General features: G+C 58.0%; 1 protein-coding gene across 2 annotated transcripts in view; it reads left to right on the forward strand.

Moving 5' to 3' along the window:
- The window catches only part of ELN (elastin), a 32,545-nt gene extending 13,580 nt beyond the window's left edge, over positions 1-18,965 (forward strand). For both annotated transcript variants that reach the window (XM_082644040.1, XM_082644041.1), the window contains 28 exons: positions 200-247; positions 1,241-1,312; positions 1,592-1,621; positions 2,114-2,185; positions 2,847-2,888; positions 3,301-3,360; positions 3,921-3,977; positions 5,287-5,379; positions 5,465-5,512; positions 6,081-6,293; positions 7,489-7,542; positions 8,127-8,237; positions 8,451-8,489; positions 8,890-8,961; positions 9,808-9,864; positions 10,840-10,917; positions 11,001-11,060; positions 11,614-11,718; positions 12,400-12,438; positions 13,817-13,888; positions 13,974-14,033; positions 14,313-14,396; positions 14,929-14,967; positions 15,180-15,233; positions 15,628-15,672; positions 16,058-16,087; positions 16,739-16,789; positions 17,940-18,965. In XM_082644040.1, coding sequence (XP_082500166.1) covers positions 200-247; positions 1,241-1,312; positions 1,592-1,621; positions 2,114-2,185; positions 2,847-2,888; positions 3,301-3,360; positions 3,921-3,977; positions 5,287-5,379; positions 5,465-5,512; positions 6,081-6,293; positions 7,489-7,542; positions 8,127-8,237; positions 8,451-8,489; positions 8,890-8,961; positions 9,808-9,864; positions 10,840-10,917; positions 11,001-11,060; positions 11,614-11,718; positions 12,400-12,438; positions 13,817-13,888; positions 13,974-14,033; positions 14,313-14,396; positions 14,929-14,967; positions 15,180-15,233; positions 15,628-15,672; positions 16,058-16,087; positions 16,739-16,789; positions 17,940-17,983 — 1,829 coding nt within the window. In that variant the 3' untranslated portion in view covers positions 17,984-18,965. The remainder of the gene's footprint in view (positions 1-199; positions 248-1,240; positions 1,313-1,591; positions 1,622-2,113; positions 2,186-2,846; positions 2,889-3,300; positions 3,361-3,920; positions 3,978-5,286; positions 5,380-5,464; positions 5,513-6,080; positions 6,294-7,488; positions 7,543-8,126; positions 8,238-8,450; positions 8,490-8,889; positions 8,962-9,807; positions 9,865-10,839; positions 10,918-11,000; positions 11,061-11,613; positions 11,719-12,399; positions 12,439-13,816; positions 13,889-13,973; positions 14,034-14,312; positions 14,397-14,928; positions 14,968-15,179; positions 15,234-15,627; positions 15,673-16,057; positions 16,088-16,738; positions 16,790-17,939) is intronic.
- The last annotated feature ends 1,583 nt before the right edge of the window (positions 18,966-20,548 follow it).

Genomic DNA, 20,548 nt, shown 5'->3' on the forward strand with positions numbered 1-20,548 from the left:
ACAAATCCACGCACAGGAGGGTTTGCAGATGACTTCCGGAACTTACGGGAAGAGGGCTGCAGCCACCGCACGTGTCCCTCGCCGCTCCCACCGGGCATCCAGGTGGCTGGCTCGGGAGCCCCGGAGCTGCCACGGCAGGAAGGGCCGGGAGGGGCCCCTGGAGGCCAGGCTGCCACTCACTCTCCTTCTTTGGCCACAGGTGTGGGGCTCCCAGGTGTATACCCAGGTGGAGTGCTCCCAGGCGCAGGTGAGAGCAAGGAGGAAAAGGGGACCCTGTAGCAAGGAGAGCAGACCCTGGCAGCCTCCCGGTGGCCCCCCGCCTCCCCCGAAGCCGAGGCCACCAGAGACCTTGGGTCCTGACCGGCATTTTCTCCCTAAGCATCAAAGCTCAGGCTACAGACATAAGATCTCTGGTTGTCTTTTCCCTACGAAGATCAACAAGCTTCCCCTGGCCCCACCGAGCCCTGAGCCCCGGCCCAGACCCAGACATCATCACAGCCTGCAGTGGGCCCCCAAGGACAGACCAAGTCCCCAGTGTGGCCAGCAGTTTCCCAAAAGCCATAAGTCACCAGGGGCCCCACCCAGTGCATCCGCCCTGCAGGAGACCCTCGGAGCTGCCCTCTCAACCTCCTTTCCCCACCAGGGCCCGGCCACCCCACCCAACATATGACCTCTTGAATTCCCCCAAAAGCCCAGACTCGGGCTGCTCTGCGGGATTTACTGGCAGAGTGTCCCTCCCTCGGCCCCTCCCTGCCACGGCGGCCCAGCCGCAGGGGAGACAGGAGAGGTGGCAGCACTGGACACTGGCAAATGGAGTGTCACCCAGCCAGAGCAGATGACTGCTTTGTGTTTGCTTGTGAATCACATCCAGTGAGAGCCCCCCAAGGTCACAGGCCTCCCCGACCTGCAGGCTCTTCCCACTTCTGGCAGGCTTCTACCGTCTGCCTTCTCTGATGAGGGTGAGCAGGGCGGCGGGAAATTAACTCCAGTTTAGAGACAGGCCAACAGAAACACAGAAGCACATGGCTAGGAAATAGGATTAAAACTTCTGACCTTGGGTCAGATGGGGAAGAAAAGTCACCACCAAAGAGGCCCTCCCCCAACCCTGTGAGCCATGCCAGTAGCTGACAGTCAGTGCAGAAGGAGGCCAGCTGTGTCACTGACGGGGGTGTGGTGCGGGGCTGGACCTTCCAGGCCGGCCTTCCCACGCCCACTGCGAGCCCCCTCTTTGCCCCTTCAGGAGCTCGGTTCCCAGGTGTAGGGGTGCTCCCTGGGGTTCCCACTGGAGCAGGAGTCAAGGCCAAGGCCCCAGGTATGTTGCCAGCTGGGCTGGGGACCCGTGGTGGGAATCTCCATTCACCCTCAGTCCCCTCCGTACTGGGGTGAGGGGCGGGGACCCTGGGCTCAGCTGGCTGAGATGGACGGCACATCTCTCAGAAACCCCCGAGTGTGTGCGAGGCAGCATGAGCTGGGAGGTCTGGGCAGAAGTGGCCACAGCTCGGGTCAGCCCGCCCCTCAGCACTGCCATTGGTGCGTGGGTGCCCTGTGCCCGTGGTGGCAGGGCTGCAGTGATGGCTCCTTGTCACTGCAGGTGGAGGCGGAGCTTTTGCTGGAATTCCAGGTAAGGCAAGGCTGGGTCCCCCAAGCCAATGAGGGTGGGCAGGCCAACGGGTCGGCCAGCCGGGCAGGAGATCCTCTCTTGGGAGGGGCTGGGCGTGCCTACTGCTCCAGACCTGGCTTCCGCACAAAGTGGCATCAATCACAGGCCTGCTTCCCCTGTCCCAACCCTCTGTCTGGGAGTCCACATGAGCCCAGAAAACCCAGCAGTCTGTGCCAAATGCCACAAGGGCTACAGGCCCTGAGTGTGGCCCAAGCCCCAGGAGGGAGAGTGTCTGGTAGCTTCCAGAAGGAAGTGGCCCATCACTGGAGGTTGCTCTGCTGGCCGATGAGAAAGAGGCAGGAAGGCCCTCTAGGCACTAGGATGGTTTCCGGATTCCGGATGCCATGGGAGCTCATTCTGTCTGAGCAGAAAGTGGAGCATGAGGCTGGGGGCTTCGCAGGGGCTGCTGGCCCGAGTGACTGGGACCTGATTTTTCTCTCCTTGTTCCCACAGGAGTTGGACCCTTTGGAGGTCCGCAGCCTGGAGTCCCTCTGGGGTACCCCATCAAGGCACCCAAGGTGCCAGGTAAGGCAGAAGGAGGATTTGAGAGACACCATTCACTGGGCCTCCCTACTGGGAAGCCAGCTCGAGAGGGGACTTGTTTGGCCACCCGTGTCTTGGGGTGGATGGGGATAGTCAGGAAACCTGGTATTAAAGCCCATTTCTGGTCGCCAGCAAAGGGAAGCAGGGGGAAGCCATCCTGCAGGTGTTGGTCTCACTCCCATGCACACACATGCACAAGTGTGCACACACATGCACACACATGCACAGAGACCCATAGCCCTGATGGGAAACCGCTTGTGTGGATGGTAAGAAACACCATTCACTGGAAAGACCCCTCTGATGTCAACCCACCTCCACCCCAGCAATCAGCTCACATGATGAGCTGTTTCCTGATGGGGAGGAGAGTAAGGAAGATACTTAGACTCTACGGCCATGGCAGGGTCTGGGTTGGTAGAAGAACGGGTGTCCCATCATGCCCTGGGGCAGGGGTGTCCTCTCCCTTCTCCACCAAGGCCTCTGCTCTCCCGAGAGCCTCTGAGAGCAGCTCACAGCCCTGGTGGAGGCTGTGCGGTCTCGGGCTTCAGTACCTGTGGGAATAGGTCTGTCTACCCAGGTAGTGGGGGCCTAGTGAGGCATGGGGCCGCCATGGGGCAGCCCCTGATCCCACACTCCGTCTCCTCAGGTGGCTACGGACTGCCCTACACCACTGGGAAACTGCCCTTTGGTAAGGCCCTCTTAAACTGGCGGGCTTCTGGCTTTCTCCAGCTGCAGGGTTCTGGCAAGGGAGCTGTGGCCCCAGCTCAGGGCTAAGAGAGCACCAGCTGGAGGAGGGGGGGTGTGGAGTCTCGGAATGGGAGTCCCCGAAGGAGGGGACATGGAACTTGGACTCAGACAGCCTCGTTCTCAATCCTGGCCCTCGCACTTATCACCAGGTCTTGGGAGAACCAGTTTCTTCTCTGAGCCTCAGTGTCTTTGTCTGTAAAATGGGAATAACCATCCCATACACATTTGTATTTAACTCTGGCTCGGGGGTGGGGAGACAGGTGGAGACTCTGGGTGGCCTGGCCCTTGAAGGGCAGGGGAGGGGGCAGCCACAGTGAGGTCCACGTGGATGCCCAGAGCCTCTCGTTTCGCAGGCTATGGGCCTGGAGGAGTAGCTGGTGCCGCGGGCAAGGCCGGATACCCGACGGGTACAGGTAAGGAGAGCCTCACCCCACTGCTAGCCAAAGGGGGCACTGATTACCAAGGCTCTATAAAGCAGGCCTGCCCACCCTACATCCAGACCCCGGTCTGAGCCTGGAGAAGGATCCTCAACCTCTGCATGCTATGAAACCCCACATCCACACCCAGATGTGTGAACCAGTTGGTTTTCTTTTTTTTTTTAATAAATTTATTTATTTATGGCTGCGTTGGGTCTCTGTTGCTGTGCGCGGCTTTCTCTAATTGCGGCGAGCGGGGGCTACTCTTCACTGCGGTGGCTTCTCTTGTTGTGGAGCACAGGCTCTAGGTGTGCGGGCTTCAGTAGTTGTGGCACGTAGGCTCAGCAGTTGTGGTACACAGGCTTAGCTGCTCTGCGGCATGTGGGATCCTCCCGGACCAGGGCTTGAACCCGTGTCTCCTGCATTGGCAGGCGGATTCTTAACCACTGCACCACCAGGGAAGTCCCGAACCAGTTGGTTTTCTTGGAGCTGGAATAGGTGGGCTCTGGAGATGCAGGGGCACACTTTCCAGAGTCTCTCTCCTTCCTCTCCCCCAGGGGTCGGCACACAGGCTGCAGCAGCAGCAGCAGCAGCTAAAGCAGCAGCAAAGCTCGGTGAGTATATGCCTGGAGTCCCTGCCTGCTAGCTGCCAGCCCCCCAGCCTCTCCATCCCTATTACCACTGAGAGCCTTCCTCAGAGATAACTAACTAAGGTGGCCCCTCCCCACTCCACCCCCATTTATCCAACTTTTGCAGTGCCACCCGTTCCTCTCTTCTTCCATCCATCCATCCATTCATTCTTTTTTCCATCCATCCATTCACTCCACCCTCCAATCCTCCATTCCTCCATCCCTCCATCCATCTCTCCATCCATCCACCCATCCCTCCCTCCATCCATCCATCCATCCATCCATCCATCCATCCATTCATCCATCCCTCCCTCCCTCCCTCCATCCATTTCAGAGACCGGGGACAGATAAGAGCTCTGCTGGAGAATGTTGGCACTGCTGTGGGAGTCAAGAGGGAGACGTTGTTTCTACCTGGGGATAATCAGGAAGCGTTCTCAGAGAAAATATTTGATTCAGGCCTTAAAATATAGGTGGAGTTTGCCATGTGGTTAAAAAAGGAGGGAATGGATAAAAGGGTGGTTAGAATGATAATTTTAGGTGGTACCTATATGAGCATTTAAACAATTTAATAGTTTAGTATCAATTTAATATGTACTATAAAACTTTTAACTAGCTCCTCGAGCGCATGATCCCTTGGCTAGTAGATGTGGCATGGCCTTCTCTATGCCCAGACAAATGGGGAGCAAAGTGGGCATGTGTCCCACTGTCCTGGGTGATTCCCCAGTTCAGAGTCAGATCATGGGTGGTGAAGTCTTCACCTCTACCCCAGTCCCAGGGGAGCCCTTCCTGTAGCCTGTAGCACTGAGCTGGAGGCCTGCCCCACGGAGGCCCCACAAGCCCTCCCTCCAAGCCCCCAAGGCTGGAGGGGATGGCTGGAATGTGGGAGCAGGAGAGTGGGACGGCAAGGGGCTGCCAGAGCCAGGCAGCCAGGCGCTTGGATTACAAACTTGGCCGCGTCTTCGGAACACAGGGAGAGGAAGTCTTGAACATTCTTGCAGGGGCCCCTCTGGCCCGGGGAGCGGCCGCTTGTGGTTTCTCAGTATGTGGCAGTGATTAGAATGGGATTTGTCTGAAAACATACAAGTCCCTTAATGAGGGTGTTGAAATGGACACTTTGGGGGTGAGTCAAGGAACAGTGGGGTGGGGGCCTTCCCAAGCCGGCCCAGCTGGAGATGCCTGGGCCTCATTCCCAGAGGAGATTGCACTGTGAAAAACACCAGCATCCAAGTAGCCTCCTGCCTGGCTTCAGGAGGGGCCCCTGGGAGCCACATTTGCACTATCCCCCTCCTAACAGGTGCTGGAGCGGGAGTTCTCCCTGGCATTGGTGTTGGAGGTGGTGGCATTCCTGGCGGGCCCGGCGTGATTCCTGGCATCGGAGGCATCGCAGGTCGTGTCCATTCCAGCAGGGGGTGGAAGGTGTCCTTGAGAATGCTGTAGGGGAAGGGCCTCACCTTCTGTGACTCTCTCTCCAGGGGCTCCAGATGCTGCTGCTGCTGCTGCCGCTAAGGCAGCCAAATATGGTGAGTGTCCCCACAGGGGGCAGGACCAGGGCTCTGGCCAGCCCTGGCCTCTGCATGGGCCTTGGAGACCCTAGTCCTATAAGGCTGGATGGACTTTGCCTTTGTCCATCTGGGGCACCGTCCCTCACCAAGCGTCCCTGTCATGTCTCCTTGCTTGTGCCCATTCTGGCCACTCTGCCTGGGAGACTCTCTCCAGTGCTCTCCACTGACTGACTCAGCAGGGGGCAGGGACACTGTGGAGCATCTGTCTCCTCCCACTTTACCCCCAGGGCCACCCAGAGCTGCTGCACCAACTGCCTGGGTGTTCAGTGGAGCGTTCTGACTCTGCTTTAGAGCTAGATCGTGCTCTTCCCAAACATAGATCCAAACCCTTAGAGCTCTGTCGGGGTTCCCTCACTTCCCTCCCCTTCTCTCGGATGACTTGGATCCATGCAGATGCAATGCCCGCTCACCTGGGATCCTGCACTCAGGACCTGCCACTCCCATAGTTCCCCAGAGTCATGCCCCTGGAGGTCCTCTGAGGTTCCCACAGGGTCCAGGCCAGGGGAACAATCCTTTCCTTCCACAGGAGCTCCTGGAGGCTTAGTGCCTGGTGGGCCAGGCTTTGTCCCAGGAGCAGTCGGCATCCCAGGAGTTGGAGTCCCAGGTGTTGGGGTCCCAGGTGTTGGAGTCCCTGGTGTTGGAGTCCCAGGTGTTGGAGTCCCTGGTGTTGGAGTCCCAGGTGTTGGAGTCCCTGGTGTTGGAGTCCCAGGTGTTGGGGTCCCAGGTGTTGGAGTCCCAGGTATTGGGGGTCCGGGCATCATGGGTGGACCAGGTGAGCTTGGCTCTGTGTGTGTGTGTGTGTGTGTGTGTGTGTGTGTGTGTGTGTGTGTGTAAGAGAGAGATGTTGAAATTATTGCCAAGACTTTTGTATTCTCCCTGACACCTCCCCACTCTATCCTCTTCTCTCCACACCCTTGGTCATCTTCTCTCCCTTGGGATATAACCACCTCCTAATTAACTATGGCCAGCATCATCTTGAATTCCCCTTTTGGCTGTCAGTGTGCTCCTGGGGACAGGAACCATGTCTTTTTCATCTCTGTGTTCCCAGCCCTTAGCTGAATATGTGCTCAGTAAATGGTGCATAGATGGGTGGGTAGGTAGATGGGTGGATAGATGGATGGGGGGGGTGGATGGGCAGAGGGACAGCTAGGGAGGTAGGTGAATGGCTATGTGGATGAGTAGGCAAATTGATGGATGAGAGAGTGGGTGGTGGGTGGATGAAGGGACAGATACAAGGATGGGTGCTTACATGGATGGATAGATAGATATAGGTAAAATGGTGGATGGTGAGATAAATGGGTAAATGGAAAGAGAGATGAACAGGCAGGTGGGGGACAAGATAAGTGGTTAGAAGGATGGATGGATGGATGGATGGATGGATGGATGGATGGATGGATGGATGGATAAGCACGTGGGTAGATGAGCAGATGAATGGGTGGGTAGAAGGCAAACACAAAATGGATGGGGAACTTCCCTGGCGGTCCAGTAGTTAAGACTCTGTGCTCCCAATGTGGGGGGTGAGGGTTTGATCCCTGGTCGGGGAACAAAGATCCCACGTGCCGTGGGGCGCTGCGAAAAAAAGAAAATCAAAATGGTTGGTATTTAGATGAATGGATAGATAGACAGATGGATGGATAAATTCGTGTGTGGGTGGACAGAGAGATAAGTGGTTGAGTGGGTAGACTGAGGTCCAAAGATAGACAAATGGACAGCCATACAGGAAGGTCAGCAGATGGATGAATGGGTGGCTGGATAGACAGATGGACAGATGGGTTGATGGAGATACGTATGGGTAAATGGATGGACAACTCTGTGTTGGCTCAACAGATAGAAAGAAGATGGACTGAAAGACAGATGGGTGGACAGAGGGATATATATAACGCATCTCTGCTCCATTCTCTCCTGAGCATTTGTGTTTCCCTTGGTCTCTCCAGGGGCTGTGTCACCAGCTGCAGCTGCTAAAGCAGCAGCCAAAGCAGCCAAATACGGTGAGTCCTGTGCTGATAGCTCCACCCCACCTTATTATGGCCTTTACTTGCCAGAACTAAAGGACCGTCATCTTCTAGTCCCCGTTGTACAGCCCAGAGAAGGGGAGTGACTTGCCCAGGGTCACACAGCAAGTCACTGGCAGAGCTGGGACTTAGCCCTGTTGGGCCCCAGGACTATGTCTCCCCCAGTTGTCTCCCACCATGAGGCCAAGGGACTGGGTGATAGGAGAGTCCCAGTACAGCATTCCCAGTGGAGACAGTGTCCCTGACCCTCCCTGCTCTGGCCAGGACCCTCTCAGAGGAGCCCAAGCCTGGCTGGGGATAGGGGACCTGTACGCAGTCTTTCCATCTTCAACAAAGAGGCCCTTCACCAAGCGCTCAGAGAAGAGAGGGGCTGGAGACACACTGCGGGGTGTCAGTAGGGAGGAAGTTGGTGGGGGACCCAGGTATCCCATGGTTTCCTGTCCTTCATGGACCAGACTTGGGGGAAGCTCGCATCCTCTTCTCCAGTCCAGCATCCCCCAGAGCTCTTCCCAGTCTCTCTCACTGAGATCGTTTTCCACTTGCTTCTCTTCTCTCTGCAGGGGCCAGAGGCGGAGTGGGAGTTGGAGGTATTCCCACTTTCGGCGTTGGTGCTGGGGGCTTTCCTGGTTACGGTGTCGGAGTCGGAGGTGTTCCTGGGGCTGGCATTTCCCGTGAGCCTTAGTTCCATGCAGGGGAAACAGGGAAGGGGCGGGGGCTTGGGGGATGGGGGTGGGAGAGGGTAGACTGGGCTTCACCGAGCTCAGGGAGGAGTTGGGGGACAGCGCAGGGAGGGTCTCCAGTGCCTTTAGGGCAGGAGCGCTGTCAGCACAGCCTGGCTGAGAGCCAGCAAGGTTTCTGAGTCTTTCTTTCTCGGCTCCTCATAGCTGCAGCCCAGGCAGCCGCCGCCAAGGCAGCCAAGATCGGTAAGTGCCCCAGCCCTGCCTGTCCTCACGCCCAGGGCCACGCCCTCCCCTCCTCCCCACCGCAGCCCTGCTCTCCTGCAGGGCCCAGGCTCAAAGCTCAGAGCAATTCTCCAACACGAGGGCAGAGCAACCTCACACTAGGGCCTCCAGGGCTGAAATATCCTGGGTCAAGGTCGGAAGCCCCTGGGCCCATCTTCCAAAGCCACAATGAAGTTTTCTGCGCTTTTCAATTGCGCACCATTAGGATCATTGGTGCCTGCCTTATCACCCCCAGACCAGCGAGTTAAAGGTGCCAGTCCATACACAACCATTATGCCATTATGCAAGCCCTACCTCCACCCTCTGCTCCCCCAAGAAGGGGCACTTCAAGGGCAGAGCTGGATGCTCTTCACCCCTCCAGGTGCTGCAGGAGCAGGAGCCCTGGGAGGGCTGGTGCCAGGTGTCGGTGTGCCAGGCGCTGAAGTGGTACCAGGTGAGCTGTGTCCCCAACCCAGACATGGGTTTGGCTTATCTCATAGAAGGGGCCCTGGAGGTGGCCTATGTCAAGTGTACCATTTTACAGATGACAAGACTGAGCCCAGAGACAAGGGTAGAGACAAAGCAATTTCCCTTAGTTTGGAGGGAAGAGCCCGCATGGGATTCCAGATTGCTGAGTGAACCCGGCAAGTCCCCTACCTGCCCCAGGGACGCTCAGGATGTCAGCCCAGTAGGCAGTGGAACCCTGCTCTACCAGGGTTGGGGGCCCTCATTCACCCGTCACGGGGCCTTTCTGGTTTCTGATCAGGTGGGAGGGCCTGTGTCAGCCTTTGTTTTCCAGGCACTCTTTCTCCAAGGGGAGGAGATTAAGAATTACAATGAGATTAATTTACAGCCTTCCTTGATTGTTTTTTTCCCACCAGATTTCTCTTCTGCATTTCTTCTTTCTGGGAGGAAATTCCCCTTTTGAGCTTCCCTCCAAGAAATGTGGCGCTTCCTCTAATAGTTTTGGATACAGGCGTGATTAGGATTTTTAAAAACTAACATCACCTTCAGCAGAAAGCTCCAGAAATCTTTTAGACTGAGGTTTAGGAGAGACAGCTTCGGGCTGCCCTCCACCATGGGCAGAGCTAGAAGGCCACAGTCTCAGAGCTGCTTCTCAGGGAAGGGACGTGCCCAGGACGGCTGGTGGACCATCTGAGAGTGGGCCTCCCTCACGCTGGGTTTCCTGGGTGAGGGGACAGTTCCCTAGAGGTGGTCTCTGAGAAGCCTTTCCACCGTGGAGGGTGGGTAAGAGGGGGAAGGGGTGCTGCGAACCACTCCTCACTCTTCACATCTCCAGGGGCAGGGATCCAGGCAGCTGCAGCTGCCAAAGCAGCCGCCAAAGCAGCCCAGTTTGGTAAGTGAGCCCCCTGCCAGTCCTGTCTTCGATCCTCAGCCTAGAGCACTGCTCTCTTGTGTCCCTGCCTTGGGGTCTGGCAGACGCCCCTCCTTAGGCTGTCATGTTCTGGGCGTGGGCCTTCCTCACAGCTTTTGGCCCAACTGACCACTTTGAGGGGTGTGGATGAAGTTTCTGATTAGGAAGGCAAAGTGAGAACAGGTTCTGGCGAGCCCTCCAGGACACACCTCCTACCCTTCCCAAAGCCACTGCTGCCTTCCAGTCCAGCTGGGGCCTTGCCCTGCTTCTGGAACAAATGCTGGGTTCTTCTGGGCTCCCACCTACCCCAAGGGACAGCCATGTTCTTGCTCCCTGACAAGATTCTCCATGTCCTGCTTCATCTGAGGGCCACCCTGGCAACCCCAGGTTCCCATACTTTCCTGAATATGGCATAGCGAAACAGCTCACTTTAGAGCCAGAGAAATCTTAACTTCAGGTCTGCTGACCCCCAAACTCACATATGACAAACAACTCTTTTTTGTAAAACTATCATTTGCTGAGGTAATCATTACACCAGCCTTATGAAATTGGTACTCTTATGCCCATTTCACAGATGTGGAAACTGAGGCTCCAAGAGCCTAAGAAACTTGCCCATAGTCACACAGCTAAATGGTGGCCGAGCTGAGCTTGGAAGCCAGTCCTGCCTGTCTTGCAGAGCTCCCTTTACTACATAAGTCTGCCTCCATCACCCTCAGGAGTCTCAAAGGGGCCCTTGTAATTCCAAAGTTTAAGAACTCCTGATCCTGCCCAGACCTCATATTAGGGATGAAGAAGCTGAGGCCCATCAAGGGAAAGTAACTTGTCCAAGGTCACACAGCAAGTCTGTGCCCGGCTAAGGACCCAGGGCTCCTGACCTCCAGCCCGCTGCTCTTTCCATTAGCTTCTGCCCTCCTTGATCAGGACTTGGTTAAGGATGAGCTCTTCTCTGTCTTGCAGGGTTAGGCCCGGGTGTCGGTCTGGGTCCTGGAGTCGGCGTGGGTCCCGGTGTTGGCATTGGCCCCGGTGGTATCATAGGTAAGCAGTGTGAGCAAGTGGGCCTGAGGGGCCTCTGAATGCTCCATGGGTGCCGTCCTTGAACGCCCTCTCTCTCCTCCCAGGAGCAGGGGCCCCAGCTGCAGCCAAAGCCGCTGCTAAGGCGGCCGCCAAAGCCCAGTTCCGTGAGTGCCCTGCCTGCCTTCTCTCCTCACCCCACAAGCTCAGGCCTGGCCCAGCGTGACCCAAGCCTAAACTGGACCCCAGGACATGCCATATCTCAGGCCCACCCTGCAGCCTCGTGAGGCCCCCAAGGCGGCAGACAGAGGGATTGGAAGTGCAGATTTGGCCTGAGGGAGACCCGGGTTCGAGTCCTGAGCCACACACTAGCTGAGTGACCTCTGAGTTTCCTGTCCTCCCGTGTGGGTACACCGATGGCACCTGTCACAGAGGCTTGTTAGGAGAATCAAATGAGTTCATCCAAAAGGGAGGAACAGGAGGTTAGGCTGAAAAGGGCAGTGGTGTCCAGAGTGTGTCTCCCTGAATGCCAGCCTGGGGAAGGGCTGGACTTGGTGGTCAATGAGAGTTTTAGGAAGACCATTCTGGTGGCAGCGCAGAGGGCAAATTAAGGGGGTCTGGGCCCCTTCCTTGGGGCCTGACTCAGCTCCCTGAGCCGGACACCCCCAAAAGGGCCTGTTCCCTGCCTGCTGCCGCCACCCCACTCCCCATCTCCCCCAGGGGCTGCCGCTGGGCTTCCTGCCGGCGTTCCCGGATTTGGAGCCGGTGTTGGAGTTCCTGGACTTGGAGTTGGTGTTGGTGTTCCTGGATTTGGGGCAGGTGCAGGTGAGGGGCCTTCTAGGTGCTGAACAGAAACGCCCCTGACCTCAGAGGAGGGAGACCTCTCCTCCCAGCACGTCCCCTCCACTCAGAGGTGTGCAATAAATTCCCCATTAGGTTCTCCTGAGCAGTTAGAGACAACTGGGGTAACAGATGCGGGCAGGCCAGGCGAAGGGTCCTCTTCTGCCAGATTTCAGAGTTTCTGTCTCCTCAGTGGAAAGGTGCCAGGGCTCCAAACTGAGAAGAAGCCCACCATCCAAGGAAGGAGGCTGGAGGTCCCTGGGGTCAGTGGTGTGGGTGGGCTAGCCCGGCTCCCCTTCAGCAGTGTGCTGTGGCAAGGGGGCCACTAGGAACTCTAGCTCTTCATCTACTAGTTACTGAGCCTGCTCTATGTCCAGCCTCAGGCAGACCATGCCGGGCCTAGAGGAGACGGGAGGGGACAGATGGAAGGAGGAGGCACAGTTGAGCCCTCAAGCGCCCCCAGATCAGACTGGTAGAGGCACAGTTAGACACTGAAGCTCTGTACTTGGCTGGGTGAGCTCCTGGCTGCAGAGCCACAGCTTCAGGGCTTTGAGAGAAGCAAAGAAGGCTGAGGAAGTCAAGGAGGGCTCCCTGGAGGAAGCAGAATCCCCAGGCACAGAGCTCAGCTGCTGACCACCCCACTTTTCCTTTTGCCCTTTTCCGCAGTACCTGGAGCCCTGGCCGCAGCTAAAGCTGCCAAGTATGGTGAGTGCACCCCACACACCATCCCTGATAGCACCTGGTCACCCAGCTCCCCTCTCCCTGGGCCAGGGCCCAATGCCTGGAGCCTACAGCGCAGGGCTGGGATGGTCAGGATGGAAAAAGGCAGTTTCTAGGAAGCATTAATGATGGTTCAGCAGACTCTGGTTCCTGCCCACTAAATGCCTAGCATGCCTCCAGCCCCAGGACAACCAAAACCGCCCTTCACATTTCCAGCCCCCCTGGGGGCAGTTTCACTTTGGTGAGGACCATGGTCCCTAAGACCCCTCAGGCCCTGACAGTTTCATGGGGCCCAAGGCCAGGGAGGGGCCAGGGCTGCTGTCCCAGCAAAGCCAGGACTCCTCATCTGGGCCCCCGCCTCCCCATCAGCATGACTGTGCCCGCCACGAGCCACAAGGACGTGGCAGACCTGCCCTCCCCCTACACTTGGCACTCGGGCAGCCCCGCCTGGCCAGATCCACACTGTCTATGTCCCCCTGCATTCCAGGCCTCCTGGGATCTGGGCTGGGGCCTCCGCCAGGGAACTGCCAACCAGGCCTGGCCGGTCCACGTGGGGCCAGTTTCCACCTCGGAAAATCCCAGCTTCCTCAGCCCCCACCCACGGCGGGCCTGATGACCCACCGGCTCTGCTGGCCTGAGTTCGGCAGCCATTGCCAGGGAAACAGAGCAGTTAAGGGCTCTGGCTCTGAAGTCATTTCCTGCCCATGAAACCTTGAACACATTGCTTAACCACTGCCGTGCCTCAGTTTTCTCATCTGCAAAATGGGGCTAATAGTACCTACATTTCCTGCTGCTCGGAGCAGTCTGATAAGTGTGACACACGGACCATGAGTGTCCCCCTGAAGCGCTAGCTATAACTCCTGCTGCTGCTGCTCCTGGCAGCTCTGTACTGGACAGTGGTTCACACTCAGAGGTCCTTTCACTCTTCAAATACCTATAGGTGAGCAGGAGTAAGGATCATCATCTCTTTTATAGAGATGCAACTCTGCGGCTCAGAGAGGTGACAGCTATGATGAGTGGAGAAACCAGATTCAAACCCAGGGCTGTCAGAACCTGAGACTAGTCCTCCACCCTTGGCAGCCTGTGGCCACAGCCACCACTGTGACCACCTGCAGGTCCCAGCACCAGCCCGGGAGGAAGGAGAGGAGACAGGCAGGCTGAGGCTCAAGGAGTGTGCCCTTGCCCAATGGGTCAGGGCAGAACCGGACCTCAGACCCAGGTGTCTGGTTATGGACTTCTGTCCAATACTCCTTCCACTAGGTCACATGGCCTCAGCCACCTGTCTACTTGCCTAGTAGCCCTGGGGCCGGGAGACCCCGTCCTTCAGAAAGGGGAGGATTGACTTTTTGTTCTCTCTCCACAGGAGCAGGAGGGGTCGGGGCCCTTGGAGAGGTTGGAGATCTTGGCGGAGCCGGTGTCCCAGGTGGTGTGGCAGGTGAGTTGAAACCCCAGGACAGGCTGGTAATTGAGGGAGACTGACCCATGGAGAGTCCCTCCCTGAGCCCCCTCTGTGTCCCCAGGAGTCGGACCTGATGCTGTGGCTGCTGCCGCCAAAGCTGCTGCCAAAGCCGCCCAATTTGGTGAGCACAGGCTTGAGGCGGGGGCTGCCGCCAGGTTTCTAGGATTTGACGGGAGGGGAGGGGTTCTGACCACGCACTGTGGAGCGCATATTCCCTGACCTGTCCCTGAGGCCCTCAGGGGCATCGTCTCCCAGGGCCCGGCCCACCTACTGGCCCCACTAGCCCTCCAAGGTCCTGGGGGCTCAGGCTCCACCTGGGTCCTGGGATGATCTCCGCACCCCACCGCGGACAGACCAGCTGCTCTCACTTGCGGGGATTAATGTACAGCTCTCTCCTCAGGGCTGGGGGGAGTCGGTGGGCTCGGAGTCGGAGGACTTGGAGTTGGAGGGCTTGGAGTTGTCCCAGGGGCTGGGGGCCTTGGAGGTAAGGGGTACTCTGGAATCAGTGAGTGCATGGCCGTCCCCTTCTCTGGGCTCCTGCAGCATTTGCAGGAGCATGAGCAGGCTTGGTGAAGGCTGCCCCTTGCAGTTGGGTGTCCCAGTCCTCTCCCTCTCTTTCAATTCACCCAACTACCTCAAGTGGGAGTTCACTAGGATAGTGATGGTTATGCCCACTTTCCAGAGAAGAAAAGCAAAGCTTGGAGGGAAATTACTTTCCCAACGTCTCTGCCATCATGGTGGACCTTATGTTAACATTTCTGTCTCTCTTGGGTCATCATTGTGTCTCCCTACCTGACCTGGCCTGAAGTCTCTTACCCCGTGTACTCCACAAGACTGGCCACACAGTAGGAGCTTAATAAAGACTTCTGGAAAGATGGACAGATGAAGGTGGGGTGGAGGGATGGTGGAAGGATGAGTCAGTAGGCTGATGGCAGATCGGTGAGCAGGTCAGGAGGAGGACATGACTTGGGGAGGGAGGAAATATTCCTGAGCCCTCATGCGCCCCATCTCCCCAGGTGTGTCCCCAGCTGCAGCTGCTAAAGCAGCCAAATATGGTGAGTTGCTCCCGATGCCTCCCCCTGCCCAGGCCTGCAGGCTGCTTATACCCCACCCCCACTGCCCTGTCCCCGCCCCGGTGCAGGCCTCAGTCCTGCTCACGATACCCCTGAAGGCCCATCCAGGAGATCCCTGATCCCAGACCCCAGAGGGGATGCTCAGGGTCCCTTAAACTGTGGCTCGTCCTCACCCCCATCTGCCCTCTTCTCAGGTGCCGCTGGCCTTGGAGGTTTCCTAGGCGCCGCCAGGCCATTCCCAATTGGAGGTAGGGACCACCTCTGCTGTGAAATCCCCAGCTCTGCCCAGCCCTGGAGGAGGCCTGGCTGCCTAGCAGCTGGGACTCTGAAGCTGCATCTGGCACAGGGACACAGAGAGAGGGTGGAGGGGACAGTCCAGAAAAGGAGGCATCCTGGGCAGAGGGGCAGGCCTCAGGGTCAGGTGGACACATGTGCCTCAGACACCAGGCGGATGAGCTGAGGCTATGGAGCTGCATCCCAGGATGCCAGGAGGGGACCAGCTGTGTTAAGAAAGCTGCTTTGGCAGTGGGGAGGGGGCAGTGGGGAGGGGGCAGTGGGAGGAGGTGGTCCTAGTCAGAGAGGCAATAGGTGGCAAGGCTGGGGTGGGCCCTGCCCCCCACCAACCCCAAACCCCTCCTGCAGGTGTCGCAGCAAGGCCTGGCTTCGGACTGTCTCCTATTTTCCCAGGTATGACCAGGCTCCCCTGCCCTGGGCCCCATCCTTCCTCCTTCCCTGGTTCATCTCCTGCTCAGAAGGGCTGAGCCAGGACCCAAAGGGTACCCCAGGCCCTCAGATTGCACAGAGTTGGGTTTCCCCTTCTCCTCTCCCTCCCGTGCCAGGCCAGGGAGCATCAGTTCTTCCAACACGCCACGTTCATATGAGGCAAACTGAGGTTCAGAGAGTGCCAGGGACACGTTCAAGGTCACACAGTCACTGGTAGAGGCAGAGCCAAGGGCTTCCAACAGCCAAGCCCAGAACTTGGCCCCTCTCAGACGAAGCCCAGGCTGCCCGGGAGGGCTTGGTGGGCACCCCAGAGGTGGGCACACTCACAACCCCTCTCCTTGCCTTGTAGGTGGCGGAGCCGGGGGCCTGGGAGTTGGTGGTGAGTCTATCATGAGAACAAGGGGCCCCATTTCAAGCAGGGCCCTAAGCTCCTTCGCAGGGCGGGGGTCGATCCTGCTGAGGGAGCGGCTAGTGCAGCCATGGCCCTGGGCTGGTCCTCTGGCGTGGGGACCCGAGGGAGCCCCACGGGGAATCACAGAAGCTGAAGTCAGCCCTGGGATGTGGGGATAGGGGGACCCCGATTCCTGGGGCTCCCAGCCAGGCACTCGACTGGGCACCAGGAGTGAGACAGGGACCTGGGTCAGCCCGGGTCTTAGGGTCTAACCCTAAGAGAGAGGTTGACAAGGTCCCATAGAAAAGGAAATAAACTGTAGGGGAAGAACAAGGCCTGTTCAAGCAGGTGGTCAGGGAGGCTGAGCCTGGAGCCTGTCAGTGGGGGTAAGGTTGCCCCTGGGAAGCGTGGCCAGGGTCTGACTGTGGTGAGAGAAGGCGCCGCAGAGCTGCTCAGTCCTCCACAGGCAGCAGGCCATCTGCAAGGAGCAAGGTTGGACAGGAGGGTCGGGCCGGAGTCAGAGAGGCCTTTGGAACCCGCTGCTACAAGATGGAGGCGCGTGGAGGGGCGGGGGGAGGCGGTGTCTGGGAGAGGAGGGAAGGCCTGGCCTCCTCCCCAATCCCCGCGTTCCCTCCACAGGCAAACCTCCCAAACTCTACGGAGGGGCCCTGGGAGCCCTGGGATACCCAGGTGAGTAGAGACTCAGCCCCTGGAAGTGGGCGGGGGGTGAGGGGGTGGGTGTCGGGCAGAGGCGGAGTGATGGGGCCCATCAGCCTGGGAGAGAGGGCAGCACGTCAGATGAGGCCTGGCAGGGAGTGGGGAGGCTGGGGCAGAGCTGGACACCTTACCCACACCTTCTTCTACCTGCGACACGGACACGCAGAGCTGAGAGTGGGCCCAGGACCCTCCAGGCTCATCCAGGCCAGGCCTGGCCGCCCCTCCCTCCCTGGTACCCACACCCGTCCCTGCGGGAGGAGCGAGGGGATGGGAGGGGCAGAGAAGGAGAGAGAGGATGGAGGCGACAACAAAGGGAGCCCCGGAGTCAGGGGATCGGAGGGGTGGACCCGGCAGGGTGGGCAGAGGCGGCCCAGAGCCACACCCTTGCTCCAAGATGCAGATGTGTCTCTGGCACTGTGTGGGGTGGGGTCTGATCACCACCCCCCAGGCATCTCCCAAAGATGCCCAAAAGAGACCCAGAGAAGCCCCAGCTCTGCTCCTGTGCCCAGCTCAGGCTGCGGATCCCCTTCCCCCCACCCCCCCACCCCCGCCACCTGCTTCCCACTGAGCAGATGAGACAGCCCAGGCCAGGGCAGGGAGAGGCAGAGGCAAGAGCAGCCTGACCTCGTCCAGGACGCCCAGCTCTCAGTCAGGCACCAGCTGGTGCCTATGGCCCTGTCACACAAGCTTTCTTTTTGTTGGCTTTCTTTCCCAACAAACACCCTCGGTAAGCTTCACAGAGAGAGAGAGAGAGAGAAAGATGGTGCTCGCTGCCACCAGGTGGCAGTAAGGAGCCACATCCAGCTCCCCCAGGGGTAGGCGCTACCCCAGGTCCTACTACCAGACTTTGGCGCCTTGATGATTTGAAATAAGGTTAACCAATCAGACCCTCCGCCCGAGAGGGCAGGGGTCCTGCGACCACCCACCTGCCCAGTGGGAGTTTGTACAGCCGAAGAGCTCAGAGAGTGGCCTGGGGTCGTGTCCAGGCTTCCCGTGGCTTCTTGGAGCCTCTGTTCCCCGCTGTGATGATGTGGGTGTTAAGAGCAGCTTGGAGTTGGGGGCGGTGGGCAAGGGCTTGAGAAGCAACCAAGACTGACGCTTGCGTGTGCCGCCCCGCACCCAGGTGGGGCCTGCCTGGGGAAATCCTGTGGCCGGAAGAGAAAGTGAGCTTCCCAGGACCCCTGACTCACGACCTCATCAACGTTGGTGCTACTGCTTGGTGGAGAATGTAAACCCTTTGTGACCCCCCCCCATCCCATGCCCCCTCCTAAGTTCCCACCCCAGGAGGGAACAGGGCAGGCAGGGTGGCCTTGGAAATCCACAGGGCAAGGAAACAAGAGAGTGGTGGCCAAGTGGGCTCCTGGAAGCCCCCTCCTTCAGACGCAAGGGGTGGGTGGGCTTGGCCCCTGCCCCCACCCCCTTCCCACCCAGGAGCTCTCCCTCCACACACTCCATCTCCAGGGGAACTTGGTGCTACGTACTGGTGCTCTCATTCTCCCGGCGGGGAGGGAGGAGGGAAGGGCAGCCCCTCAGGGAACCCCTTCCCTGGGGCTCCTCTGAAGATGGTGCAGACACTTCCTGGGCAGTCTCACCTCCCCCTGCCCACCAGGACCCACCTCTGGCTGCAGTCCAGTTGGTACCCAAGCATCGAAACCCTCAAGCTGGATTCGGTCACACATCTCTTGGCCCCCTTGGCCCCCTCTCCCCTACCAATCGCTATTCCCCATGTCTGGGGCACCTTCAGGTCGGAAGATTCCCCCCATTGGGAATAGCCCTCTTGCTCTTGTAGAATTCATCCGCCCATATGCCCATCCGTCCATCCGTCCTGGTCCCCATTTGGCTGCCCGGCACCGCTAGCTGGCTGGGCGCCCCTACCATCAACTCGATGAACCTGTCATGGCAGCCTGTGCCCTGCCTCTGCCCCACCACACACACCCCTACGTAGGGGCCCCGAGCCCAGGTTGTGAGGAGCTGTCCCGACTGGGGCAGCAGGAATCTCCCCCCCAAACTGGGTCTCCCCCCACGCAGTACTGTATCCCCGGTCCCCCCCCTGGAGCCACTGTACTTCAAAGCATTTCCCCCCCTGGCCCGCCCATCTCTTTGTGTCTCGCTGTGATAGATCAATAAATATTTTATTTTTTGTCCTGGATGTTTGGGGATTATTTTTGATTGTTGCTGTTCTCCTTTGGTTTTATTTTTGTGGTTTATGGGAAAAAAAAAAACAACTTTTTTTTTTTTTTTTCTGATCTGGGGAGCTACATCCCCAGTAGAAGATTCATTTTAATCACTTTGGTATAACTCTGAGTGAAACACACATTTTTTTTTTAAATAAGAAAAGAGAATTAACTGCTTCAGAAAAGACTAATAAATGAAAACCTTTTAAAGGAAACTATGTCTTGGCCTCCTTTGTAATCCCTCATCTGCCTTCAGCTCCTGGTCCGGGTAGGGAACAGGGCTCGGCCTTGGGGAAGCTGTTCAAAATGTATTTAGGGGGCTGCCAATCGCCTGCCATTGGCTTCTGGTGAATTAATCCTTCTCCTAGTTCAGCCTGTCCTTTAATAATGATAATCCCTTTGTAGGGGAAGCAGAGCGGCCAGCCCTACACATGTCCACCCACAGTGGGTCTCATTCCTCTGAGGATGTGGGTTCACCCACCCAGACACTCCTTCCCCAGCCCTCACCCCTTAGGCCCAAACCCTTGGCCTCTAGATACTGAGAGTACAGCTGGACAGATGGAGGGAACAAAAATGACCCTTCTGTCCAGACCAAACCCTTGGCCTTGGTGAACAGCCTTGCAGAGAGAAAAGAAATGGCCCGACCTAAGAAAAACAGATGGATGTTTCCCTCCTAAACATCCCCTTTAAGGAGGACTCACTGTCACACATGGCCACTAGGGCACCACTTTACTTCTTTACAAAACAAAGCAAATGACACTCTGCAGGTGGCCACAGGAGACTCAGTACTACCCTTGGATGCACCAATTCCCCAGGGTCGTCCCCCTCCCCTCAGGGCTACAAATCCACAGAGCATGGGGATGTGCCCCCCTGGAGCCCACAACTCCCTTCTAGAGCACACTCTTGGGTACCAGATTCTGGAATTTCCTCCTCAGACCACCAAGTCCACTTCCAGGGCCCACATGGCCTCATGTGTGCATCCGTCCTCCTGAGAGTGAACCCCATGGCCAGTGGGCACTCGTGGAGGCCAGAAGGATGGCGAGGGAGCTGTTTGTTGGGAGTACGGCTGGAGTCTGCCGTGCAGACGGCAGCAGACAGGCAGTATGGGTATCCGTGCACCTGCGCACAAGGACCCTGTGGAAAGAGCAAGGGGGTGGGGCGATGCTCAGGGACAGCTTCCCAGAGGACGGCAGAGCACACGAAGCAATCTACCAGGCAGAGAATAGAGCAGAGAGTAGCGAGGGTCAGGCCTTTCAAGCAGGAAGGGCAGCCTTGTGAAGGTTCCAGGCGCCTGGTGGGAGGGAGCAGGGCTGAGGAAAGGCGAAGGATGGGTCAGAAGCGGGTAGGGGGCAGGTCAAAGGAGACCACGGGGTGGGGGGCTGCCGGGACAGTCAGTGAGGAGCGACAGCCTGCCCAAGAGTGGTGGCAAACCAGATTCATTCATTCGTTCACTTGTTCAGCAAAAAGATCCCTTGCTCATCCTGGGAAACCCCTCAGCCCCAGGCAAATTGGGATAGTTGGTCACCCTCCCTTCCAGAGACATCTATTCATCATACAC

This window comes from Mesoplodon mirus, assembly GCF_964341445.2.
Source record: "Mesoplodon mirus genome assembly, chromosome: 15".
NCBI classification, from domain to species: Eukaryota; Metazoa; Chordata; class Mammalia; order Artiodactyla; family Ziphiidae; genus Mesoplodon; species Mesoplodon mirus.